General features: G+C 61.1%; 1 protein-coding gene across 5 annotated transcripts in view; it reads left to right on the top strand.

Moving 5' to 3' along the window:
• Positions 1-12,067, top strand: part of SPTB (spectrin beta, erythrocytic) — a 113,572-nt gene that overhangs the window by 77,048 nt on the left and 24,457 nt on the right. For all 5 annotated transcript variants that reach the window (XM_074998146.1, XM_074998142.1, XM_074998145.1 and 2 more), the window contains 8 exons: positions 1,002-1,132; positions 4,300-4,504; positions 6,195-6,569; positions 8,030-8,274; positions 9,008-9,146; positions 10,022-10,106; positions 11,318-11,514; positions 11,866-11,975. In XM_074998146.1, the coding sequence (XP_074854247.1) occupies positions 1,002-1,132; positions 4,300-4,504; positions 6,195-6,569; positions 8,030-8,274; positions 9,008-9,146; positions 10,022-10,106; positions 11,318-11,514; positions 11,866-11,975 (1,487 nt within the window). The remainder of the gene's footprint in view (positions 1-1,001; positions 1,133-4,299; positions 4,505-6,194; positions 6,570-8,029; positions 8,275-9,007; positions 9,147-10,021; positions 10,107-11,317; positions 11,515-11,865; positions 11,976-12,067) is intronic.

The following is a 12,067-nucleotide window of genomic DNA, read 5'->3' on the forward strand; positions in this document are numbered from 1 at the left end:
GCCCCATGGGGCCTATGGAGATACACATCTCTTAGAGCTGGAAGTAGCCTCAGGAGGTCGTCACGTCCAGTCTCCTGCCCTCTTGGCAGGACCAACCACCCCTCCCTTTTTTTTTTTTTTTTTCCCAAATCTATTTGCCCCAGATCCCTAAATGTCCACCTCAAAGACTGAGCTCACACCCCTGGGTTTAGCAGGCTACTGCTCAACCCCCTGAGAAGTTACTCAGTTCCCACCTTTGTTCATGGCCCAGTAAGAACTCTTCAGCCTCAGCCAACGCCAGTCATGAATCAGGCCCTGCCACATTGTGAGATTTAAAGTAACTACTAAGGAGTGGCCAGGGGAGGAAGTGTGGCCCTGTGACCAGCAGGTTGTGTGGGGACTCAGCAGAGCTGGGTTCCATTCTTTGCTCTGCTGCAGGGCGACTGCCCCTTTCTGTGCCTCAGTTTCCCTTCTGTGGAGAGGAGATGATGATACCGTCCTCTATACCGCACTTTGAGGTCTACTGATGATAGAAGCTCGGCATTATGGTTATTATTTTAGTCACCTCCTGGTTTCAGAGCTGTCCGGGTCACACTTGGCTCCCGGTTTCCTGTATTTCTCCATAACCACAAAGACTAGGAAATGGCCTTCTGAAAGCTGAGAAATCACGTGACTCCCAGATCTGGGGATTTAAGGGAAAACCCCGTCACCGTTGTACAGTTTGGAGGCACCCATTGCCGTGGCATTGTGAAGTGTGTCTTCCTGCTGCAGCTAGACGCATGGGACTCTTAATGAGCCTGCCCAAAGGGCGGGTGGCAGCCCCGTTATCAGGAGTGGCTGGGACAAGGTGGCATGGCAGGAGTCGTGCGTTCAGCGCTGGTTTGCCTGGAGGCCCCTCTGGCCAGGCGAGAGCCTGGTTCCTGGCTTCGTCGCCTGCATTTTGCCCCTGGTTGGGCCAGCGGGGAGCATCATAATTGGCCTGTTTGCTTGGGGCCCCGGCTGCTAACACCGTCCGATTGCAGGATGAAGAAAGCAGCATCGTGATGCTGAAGAGACATCTCCGCCAGCAGCGCGCCGTGGAGGACTATGGCAAAACCATCAAGCAGCTGGCTGGCCGGGCACAGGCGCTGCTCTCTGCCGGCCATCGGGAGGGGTGCGTATGAACCGGGCAGAGGGGGCGGCCCTTTATACATGGGGACGGCCAGACTGCGTCAGACCAAAGGTCCCTCTAGCCCCAGTGTCCTCTCTTCCAACATTGGCCAATGCCCGATGCCCCAGAGAGAGAGAGAACAGACCAGATCATCACAGATCCATTCCTGGTCATCCATTTCCAGCCTCGGACAGAGTCTAGGACCACCATCCCTACCCATCCCGGCTAATACCCATTGATGGACCTACGCTCCATGAATTCATCTAGTTCTTCTCTGAACCCTCTTGGGCTATGTCTACACAACACCCTAAACTCAAAATAAGACACGCAATTTGTGCAACACAAATTGCATATCTAATTGTGAGTTTATTTTGAAACAGGCTGTTTCGGGATTTGGCGCTGTCTAAACGGCACCACCTGTCAAAATACGGCGCTATTTCGAGGCCTCTCTTACTCCTTCTGATGCCAAAAGAATGCGCCTGTGATTTAGAAAAATATTTCGAGGGCACAGGCGTGTTTCCCAGACACGGAGTAGATATTGCGGGTTACTGAGGTATCCCAAAATAGCTCTGCCATGTAGACCTAGCCTTAAAGTCTTGGCCTTCACAACATCCTCTGGCAAGGAGTTCCACAGGTTGACAGTGCTCTGCATGAAGAATAACTTCCTTTTGTTCACTTTAAACCTACTCTCTTTTCATTACATTTGGTGACCCCTAGTTCTTATGTCATGGGACAAGTCAGTAACTTCTTTCCTTAGTCACTTTCTCCACGCCACTCATGATTCTATAGACCTCTCTCCTATCCCCCTTAGTCTGTTTTTTCCTAAGATGGAAAGTCCCCTTCTTTTTTCTCTCTCCTTGTACGGCAGCCGTTGCAAACCCCTTACCTTTTTTGTTTCCCTTTTCTGGACGTTTTCTGAATACGGAGCAATGGTGGGCGTGCGGGGGTGCGCATGCTGCTTCTTTGCTCTCTGTAGCTGCTTTGATTCCAGCTCATCCGTGTGCAGGGGCAAGCCCTGCCAGCGCTATGGTGGAGGTTCAAGGCACTGCTACGCTGCTGCAGGAAGGGTAACTTCCAGCCAGCCCAGACGTACGTGCCTGACCCTGTTGGAGTTAGCACCCTCAGGAGAGTAGTGTGGCCCAGGCAGCAGGGCAGTGTGTGGAGCAAGGCACCCCTGTGCGTGGCTGTGGTCTTGGACAGGGCAGCGCCAGGAGGAGTTAGTTGGCGTGCCAGGCGTCCATATTCTAACCTGAACACCCAGTCGGAAAGGGCATTGAAAGTCTGGTCGGCAACGCATGGGGGAGCTGAAGCTAAGGCAGGCTCTGGACACCTTCAGGGAACACCTGCCTGATTGCTGGCCCCTCGGTGCAGTGAATCTCCACACTGCTCCCGTCTCCAGTCACAGCTCTGCAGCGCCCATTGGCTGGGAACCAGGACTCATGGGAGTGGCGCCCGCAGGCACGAGGGCAGGGTGTGGAGCCTCCCTGGCTGCTCATGCATCCGGGAGCCACAGGCAGCTGGTGGCTGCTTTTGGAGAACTGCAGTAAGCGCTGCTGAAATCCTGCACCCCGGTCCCCTCCTGCACCCCAACCTTCCATCCACACCCAAACTCCCTCCTGGAATCTGCACCCTTCAGCCCCCTTCCACACTCCCAAACCCCTCATCCCCTGGCTGTCCTCAGAGCCGGGCCCACTCCTGCACCCCAACCTCCTTTTGTACCCCCAAATCCCTCATCCCTAGGCCCTACCCAGAGCCTGAACCCCCTGCCAGGGCCCTCCTCCTGCACCCCAACCCTCTACCCACACAATCTGATGTTTCACCTTTTCTTGGGGTTCTGGGGTCCCCAAGCTCTGCACCCCATCCGCAGGCAGGAGTGACTCTCTCAGCAGGTAGAATGAGAAGTTTATTAGCCGACAGGGCACAGCATGGCACAGAGGTGTCAGTACAGCAGGCAGAGACAGTCATTCCAACCCATCTTGGGGAGAGGAGCCCAAGAGGTGCCCCATCTGGGGTCTAGCCCCACCTCAGCCCAGCCTGGCTGCCTTCCCTCTCTCCCCCCTGCTTCCAACTGCCATCTCCCATTCAAAACTCAGCTCAGCTCCTCCCTGCTATTTGCTTGGACAGGGGTGTTACCTGCCAGCTAAGGTTACAGCCCCAGGCGGTCCTCTTCAGCTGCTCTGAGCAGCTCCTCCTGTCACACACACATCCAGCCTGACTCTCTCCCACACACACACACCCCACTCCATCACACACCTGGCACCCCCGTGTCACCCCGCACCTCCAGACTGGTGCCCAGAACAAAATACATGTGGCAGGGTGAGGCCGAGGGATTTGCTCAGGGCTGGGGCAGAGGGTTGGGGTGCAGGCACAAGGTGGGGCTGGTGATGAGGTGCTGAGGGTTGGGGTGCAGACAGGAGGGCTCTGGACGGGAGGTGGGGCTGAGGAGCTCCAGGCTGGGGTGGAGGTTGCAACGTCAGGGGTTGAGGACTGCCGGTGTGGGTTCTGGGGTGGGATTAGGGATGGGGGTTTGGGGTAAATCTCCCTGGGAGGCTACAGCAGAGAGAGAGGACTCCCCTCAGGTCTCCCTGCAGCAACACCTGGCCTGGGGGGCAGGACGTGCCCAAAGTCGCCTATCAGTCAGGAATGTAACCCTTAAGAACCCCAATTTACATATCCACACCCAGGCTGGTCGGTTAAGGGGTGAGCTGGGCTCAGTCATATTTTTAGGTCTGATTTTGCAAAACAAGGAGTGTTGAAGTGAGGGGAAACGTGGCCGTTCACCAGCCAATAGGCCCTCAGAGAGGGCTGTGGCAGTCGGGAAAGGCGGAGGGCCTGTGGTGCAGGCAGTGCTGAAACTCGGCTGGCAAGTCGTTGGCGTAAAAGAACGGAAACTTCCTGTTTTGACCTGGTGGCAACAGGACCCCTTGAGTGCTGGGTGTACTTGGGGTTATACGGTAAATCACTGTCCAAGAGCTGGTGTTTCGAAAAGTCAAAACTGGGACGGTTCTGTCCCCTGCCCCCCTGCCAGCACTTGGAAGGAATAAAACCGTTGTGTGTCCTGGGAGTCGTGGGTCCCCGTTGTGGTTTCGACGGGGAACTCCAGCCTCGTCGGAACCACAGGGTTCCTGGCTGCCACGTCCCTTGACCCGCCTGCTCTCTGTTCCATGCAGCGAGCAGATCATCCGGCTGCAGGGGCGGGTGGATAAGCAGTACGCGGGGCTGAAGGACCTGGCGGAGGAGCGCCGGCATGGGCTGGAGAACATGTACCACCTGTTCCAGCTGAAGCGGGAGGTGGAGGAGCTGGAGCAGTGGATTGCGGAGCGCGATGTGGCCGCCTCCTCGCAGGAGATGGGGCAGGACTATGACCACGTCACTGTAAGTCAGCGTGTGGGGCGAGCTGGGGGACAGAGTCAGTACTCTCCAAAGCTCTTCTGTTTCTCCTTCGCGTGTGTCAGGCCATTTCCAAGACGGGCTGAAGACAAAGGAGCAGAAAACGTCCCATTGCTTAACCAGACCTTTTCCCTGGGCGGGAATCCTTTCTTTTACTGTTTCTCCCCATTGGAAAAAGCAAATTCCAAACCGGAGGCCTGTACCGGGGATATGGCCATGGGTCTCTCTCTCCAACCACCTCTCAGAGCTACAGGGCAAATACAGGCCTCGATAAGCTGATTGCTCAGTCGCAAGGGGAGCTAACCCAGTCGTTCGGAACAGAGGGGTAGCCAAGTTACTCTGTATCTTCAAAAACAACAAGAAGTCCAGATATCTGTTAGTCTCTAAGGTGCCACAGGACTTCTTGTTGTTCTTGAAGATACAGACTAACACGGCTCCCTCTCTGATGCTCTGTGAGACATGGATCTCTCCCTGTATATGTATTTGATATTATTTCTACTCATTACCCATTTTCCATAAAGCATGGGGGGAGCCGGTCACAGGCAGGACAGGGGTACAGAGGGATATGCCTATGGTGAGGAGGGCCGGACGGGGGTGCGGAGGAACGTGCCCATGGTGAGGAGGAAAGGACGGGGGCACGGAGGGACGTGCCCATGGTGAGAGGGCAGGACGGGGGTGCGGAGGAACGTGCCCATGGTGAGGAGGGCAGGACGGGGGTGAGGAGGGATGTGCCCACGGTGAGGAGGGCAGGACGGGGGTGAGGAGGGATGTGCCCACGGTGAGGAGGGCAGGATGGGGGTACGGAGGGATACGCCCACAGTGAGGAGGGCAGGATGGGGGTACAGAGGGATACCCCCATGGTGAGGAGGGCAGGACGGGGGTGTGGAGGAATGTGCCCATGGTGAGGAGGACAGGACGGGGGTGAGGAGGGCAGGACAGGGGTGCGGAGGAACGTGCCCATGGTGAGGAGGACAGGACGGGGGTGAGGAGGGCAGGACACGGGTGCGGAGGAATGTGCCCACGGTGAGGAGGGCAGGACGGGGGTACGGAGGGATACCCCCACGGTGAGGAGGGCAGGATGGGGGTATGGAGGGATACGCCCACAGTGAGGAGGGCAGGATGGGGGTACAGAGGGATACCCCCATGGTGAGGAGGGCAGGACGGGGGTGTGGAGGAATGTGCCCATGGTGAGGAGGACAGGACGGGGGTGAGGAGGGCAGGACAGGGGTGCGGAGGAACGTGCCCATGGTGAGGAGGACAGGACGGGGGTGAGGAGGGCAGGACACGGGTGCGGAGGAATGTGCCCACGGTGAGGAGGGCAGGACGGCGGTATGGAGGGATACACCCATGGTGAGGAGGGCAGGACGGGGGTGAGGAGGGCAGGGCGGGGGTGAGGAGGGACGTGCCCATGGTGAGGAGGGCAGGATGGGGGTGCGGAGGGATGTGCCCATGGTGCGGAGGGCAGGGCGGGGGTGTGGAGGGACGTGCCCATGGTGAGGAGGGCAGGGCGGGGGTGCGGAGGGATGTGCCCATGGTGAGGAGGGCAGGGTGGGGGCGCAGAGGGTTGTGCTCAAGGGGAGATGGGTGAGCCGGGGGTGCGAGGGGATGAGCTCACACTGAGGAGCGCAGGAGGGGCGGAGGGCCGTGCTCACGGTGAGGCCTGGGTCTCCACCAGCTGCTGCGGGAGAAGTTCCGGGAGTTCGCGCGGGAGACGGGTGGCGTGGGCCAGGAGCGTGTGGACGGCGTGAACCAGCTGATCGACCAGCTGATCGAGGCCGGCCACTCGGAGGCGGCCACCGTGGCGGAGTGGAAAGATGGGCTGAACGAGAGCTGGGCTGACCTGCTGGAGCTGATCGACACGCGCGGGCAGCTGCTGGCCGCCTCCCATGAGCTGCACAAGTACTTCTGCGATGGCGCCGAGGTCCTGGCCCTCATCCAGGACAAGCAGCGGGAGCTGCCGGCTGAGCTGGGCCAGGACGCCCACACAGCCGAGTCCTTCCACCGCCTTCACATGGCCTTCGAGCACGACATCCGCCTGCTGGAGGGGCAGGTACGGGTCCCCTGCTGCAGCACTCCCTGGCTGGCTGCACCCCGGGAGCTGGGACCCACTGCAAAGTGGGCCTGGGCGCCCCTTCCCTGCAGCACCGGGGCTCGGTGGGGCCTGTTTCTCCCGGGCTTTTGCCAGGATGTACCCTGCACACTGTGGACCGGGGCTCAGAGCTGGTACGTGGATAAGCAGGCCAGCCCTACGGCCTCCCCTCAGCGATCCCAGCCGCCAGCCCCTCTGTGCTGGAGCAGAGCTTTGGGGATGTGCCAGCCCGGCTGGGCAGGAGCCCTATCCCGTCAGTGACGCCACCCTGCCTGGGCAAGACAGTCCCTGCACCTCCTGTCTCGTTCCCTGTCAGTGGGGGGAGGTCCCAGCCGCCTGCTCCCACGCCGATGGGGTCTCGCCCTCCTTGAGTGGGGCCACCGTGTTTGGCCTGAGACTGGGATGTGGCGCTGCAGCTCTGGGGCTTTGGCAGCAGGGCCCAGGGGGCTCAGGCTCCTGTCCCCTCTCCTGGGGCCGGGCGGTAATGGGCATTGTCAGACGGGGGTCACACTCAGGGAGGTTTGAGAGGCTGCCGGGCTAGATGCTGGAGCTCTGCAGGCAGCTGTCTCCTGCCCAGCCAGAGAGCAGAGCCCAGGCACCTCACCGCCTTCCCCAGGACACAGGGGCAAGCTGTGGGGTGTGCAGGGGGTCACTCACACCCCTTCACCAGCCCCGCATGCTCCAGCAGGGTGCACTGCTGCTGCAGGACGAGGTGGGCGGGAACGGAGCAGGGGTGGGGCTAGGGCAGGACGGCGGGGAGAGATGGGGCAGGGCAGGGGGGTGGGATGGGGCAGGGCAGGGGTGTGGGACAGGGCAGGGCAGGGGCGGGCAGGGTGGGACATGGGCAGGACAGGGTCACGTGACTCTCTCCCCCCCTGGAATCCCCCCACTAGTTGCCCCTGCGTGAGCAACCCCCCTGCCAGAGCCCCTTCTGCCCCCCGCCCTCACGTTCCTGGCCCCCCAGTGCCGTTTTGAGCCCTCCCCCTTTTCCAACCCCCTCGGGCTGGGCCAGACTCCAGGAAGGCGCCAGTCACACCTTGGGACACCACGCCACCCGGCTGCCCTGCTCCATAGGGCCACGCCTGTCCTCCTCGCTGCGGCATGGCCCTGGTGGCACTGGCTGGTCCCAGGTGGCTCCCAGATGCCTGGCGTGCCCAGATCCAGCCCCTGGGCAGTAGGGAGGGGCTGCAACCCTCCTCCTAGATCCAGGACCTTGCGTTTGGCCTGGCTGAGAGGCGCGTGGTTGGCGTGTGGCCAGCCCCTGAGTGGCTCGGTGTCGCTGCCGTGTCGTGGCACTGCAGCCCTGGCTCTGTGGCGCCCGGCACTTGGCATCCTGGGACGCATGAGGCGCCGGCAGGCGGGGACAGCCCAGCCTAGAGGAAAGGCGGGTGCTGGACCGGGACCCACGTTTCCCGTGGCAGGTCCAGCAGTTCCGGGAAGTGGCGGCGCGCCTGCAGACGGCCTATGCGGGGGAAAAGGTCACCGCCATCCAGCGGCAAGAGCAGGAGGTGGTGCAGGCCTGGCAGGCCCTGCTGGGTGCCTGCAGCGGGCGGCGGGCACAGCTGGTGGACACGGCCGAGAAATTCCGCTTCTTCAGCATGGTCCGGGACCTCCTGTCCTGGATGGAGAGCACCAGCCGGCAAATCGAAACCCAGGACAAGCCGAGGTATGTGCCCGTGGAGGGGGAATGACCACCCTTCCCCCAAGCTCCTGCCTTTGCCCCGCCCCTTCCCCTGAAGCCCCGCCTCCTTCAACATCTCCCCTGAAGCTCTGCCCTTACCCCACCCCTTTTCCCCAAAGACCCGCCTCCTGCCACCTGCCTGAAGCTCCACCCTTGCCCCGCCACTTTCCCTGACGCCCCACCTCCTTCCACCTCTCCCTGAAGCTCTGCCCATGGTCCACCTCTTTCCCTGAAGCCCCGCCTCCTGTCACCTCTCCCCTTAAGCTCCGCCCTTGCCCCACCCCTTTCCCTGGAGCTCCACCTCCTGTCACCTCTCCCCTTAAGCTCCACCCTTGCCCCAACCCTTTCCCTGAAGCCCTGCATCCTGCCACCTCTCCCTGAAGCCCCGCCTCTTTCAACATCTCCCCTGAAGCCCCGCCCTTGCCCTGCCACTTTCCGTGACGCCCCACCTCTCCCCTGAAGCTCCGCCCTTGCCCCGCCCCTTTCCTAGAAGCCCCACCTCCAGCCACCACTTCCCTGTGTCACTACCCCCACTCCGCCTCTTACCCCCAGGACCCTGCCCCCACTTGTTCCTCTCCAACCTCCTCCCAGTTGCTCATCCTTATAACCAGCACCAAGTGAAGGGCCCACAACCCCCCCCGCCATTCCAGAGCCCTCACCTGACACTCAGCAGTGGCCGAGAAGCAGGCCCGTACCCTTCAAACCCCCTCTTCCGCAGAGACGTCTCCTCCGTGGAGCTGCTCATGAAATACCACCAGGGGATCAAGTTCGAGATCGAAACCAGGCAGAAAAGCTTCGCCAGCTGCCTCGACCTGGGGAAGAAGCTGCTGCAGCGCAGACACCACGCGGCAGCTGAGGTGAGCAGCGCGGCGGTTTACGCTCGCATTTGCCCCACTGTATATCTTCTGTGCATGTGCGTCATGAACTTTTTTCTGTGCACCGAGGCATGTTTGGATGTGCACCACCAGTAGAAATACCTGCTGCCAGCCTGACTACGTCTCCCAGGCAGCACTGCAGCCCAGCCTGACTACATCTCCCAGGGGGCACTGCAGCTTAGCCTGACTGCATCTCCCAGGGGGCACTGCAGCCCAGCCTGACTACATCTCCCAGGGGGCACTGCAGCTTAGCCTGACTGCATCTCCCAGGGGGCACTGCAGCCCAGCCTGACTACATCTCCCAGGGGGCACTGCAGCTTAGCCTGACTGCATCTCCCAGGGGGCACTGCAGCCCAGCTGCCCACTGCAGTCGCTCATGGGAGAGGTAGTCAGGCATGGAGCCCAGCCCAGCCAGGGCAATGGGAACCTGATGCACCCACGGAATCACAGAATCGTAGGGCTGGAAGGGACCTCAGGAGGTCATCTAGTCCAGCCACCCAAACTACGACTCCCATGAGGCACTGCGGCGACATTGCTGAACTGAAATTTTTTGGTTTCCAGCTATTTTTTTTCCTCACCAAAATCACATTTTCTGTTAAAAGAAAATGTAGATTAAAAATCAGCTTTTGCTTTCTGGCGAAACTTCCATGGTGAGCCCCGGCCCGCCCCCCTCCCCATCTCCTGACCCCCTTGTTGCCCTGGAGACGGTGCTACCCCCAGGTGTGCTGTGCAAATCAGGAACCGACAACCACGTCCTGCCCTCCGGAGCAGCTCGCGGCAGATCTGAGCTGGGCGATTGTCACCCCAGAGCCGGTTCGGCGGGAGGGCGCCCATTCCTCTCCCCTCTCCCCTTCCAGATCAGAGAGAAGCTGGAGCAGCTGACGGAGAAGAGGCAGGAGATGATGGATTCGTGGGACAGGCGCTGGGACTGGCTCTGTCTGCGTGAGTGCCCCACGGGGGCCGGGGAGGGGGCACCGGCAAGACCACCCTGAGCTCTGCGAAATGTCAGCTCTGAAAACCCAACCCTGTGCCTGCAGCAGCTAATCGCTCACGGGGGGGATTCTTTTTTTTTGGGGGGGGCGGCTTTTCTGCTAATTTTTTCCATCCGTGGGTGGAATAAATTGTGTGCCGTGCACCGAGGCTCGTGCCGATGTGCACCACCCACAGAAAAACACACACTGCCGGCTGGGGGCGCTCTGTTCACCAGCCGGGCGGCACCTGAATCTCTCCTGGGTGGCCGCCCCGGCGCTCAGCTGGCAGGGAACTCTGGGTGAGGGTGAGCTCTGGGTGAGGGCGATTCTGGGACTGGCACTCTTGGCACAGACTGTGCTCCAGCGCTGTCCCCGGCTGGCCAGCACCTCTCCTCACCGCCCTGCGAGCAGCTCCCAGCCTCCCAAAACCAACAGCTTTCCGTGGTTCTGGGGAGCTCCCCGGTCCCTCCCCAGGGCTGGGGGATAGACCACTCATGCCTTGGGGTCACAACAGGCTCTACCGGCCCTTCCTGGCTTTATGTGGGTGCTCTCCATCGCTGGGCCAGCCAGAACTGCCACCGCCCTGGGATGCTCCAGCAAGTCCCTCCTGCAGGCACTGGGGCAGGGCAGAGCCCAGGACGCAGCCCTGCCCCCTTCACCAGCAGATCTGCCCCCCGAAACCAGTTGTTCTCTGCCTAGTGTGACATTAGCGTGTACCAGGACTGGGCACAGGGAGCCTGCGTCAGCCCCAGCATCGGGGTGTGGCACAGGGACGTCCGCTTTTTAGGGGCCGTTGGCAGGGGCCGAGCTGCCTGCGTGGAGAGTGAGGGAGAGGCTCTTTTGTTCTGGGCTCCCAGCTCCTGAAAACCTGCCTTGGGCTGCAAGCAAGCTGGCCTGAACCACTCTGTCACCCCCTGCTCCCCAGCCCCTGCAGGGGGTGACGCTCATGCCCAGATCTCCGCAGAGTGCTGGGTACTCTGGGTGAGTAATAAGCAGGATACTAGCGCCCTCCTTGGGGGAACCAACCAGTCTCAGTGCGGGGACCGGCCTGTCTGCCTCCGTCTGGGGCAGAATAAGTTTTGTTCTGTGCACCAAGGAAGGTGTAGATGTGCACCACCCATTGAAATACCACGCTGCCTGGCTGCAGGTATATGACGCTCCCCTCTGCTCTCTCCACGCCAGTGCTGGAAGTGTGCCAGTTCTCCCGGGATGCCTCGGTGGCTGAGGCCTGGCTGATCGCCCAGGAGCCATACCTGGCCAGCAGCGACTATGGGCACACGGCGGACGGCGTGGAGAAGCTTTTGAAAAGGCACGCCGCCTTCGAGAAATCCACCGCCGCGTGGGAGGAACGCATCGCCGCACTGCAGCGGCTGACGACGGTGAGCGCCGGCACCGGGGATCGAACTGGGGAGAAGGCTCGTGGGACCGGGCCCGAGGGGGGATCTGCACGGAGAGCGCAGGGTGGAGCCCTTACCTTGGTGCTAGCGGGGAACGTTCCCTAGAGCGTTAGCTGCTCTGGTTAGAAATGTTCCACAGACCAGGGAATCCTCACTTCCCTCCAGAGACCTCCCTTTGGCCTGGTGGGTCTCCCAGAGGTGAATCTCCCCGGGCGCCCTTTGGTAGCTGCATCCGGCCTCTCCTTCCCCAGCCTGGCCTCCCTTTGCCGAGCCCCAGGACTGCTTGCCCTTTGCAAAGCCACAGCCCTTAAACCGCCTCCCGCCTTTTTGCAGCTGGAGGTGCTGGGGAGGCGGAAAACCCAAAAGGCGTCCCCGCAGCACCGAGCCCCCCCGAGCACCGATGCCCTGTACGACTTCGACCTGGGGGCCGTGCAAGAGCCAGGGTAAGTAGCAAGCTCATACGTCTCACTGCCCTGCCAGGGGGGCGTGGCTGTGCCCCCCAGCCAGCAGTGGGGGACTCCTGGCCCCTGGAGGT

Source organism: Carettochelys insculpta, chromosome 6 (genome assembly GCF_033958435.1).
Source record: "Carettochelys insculpta isolate YL-2023 chromosome 6, ASM3395843v1, whole genome shotgun sequence".
NCBI lineage: Eukaryota > Metazoa > Chordata > Testudines > Carettochelyidae > Carettochelys > Carettochelys insculpta.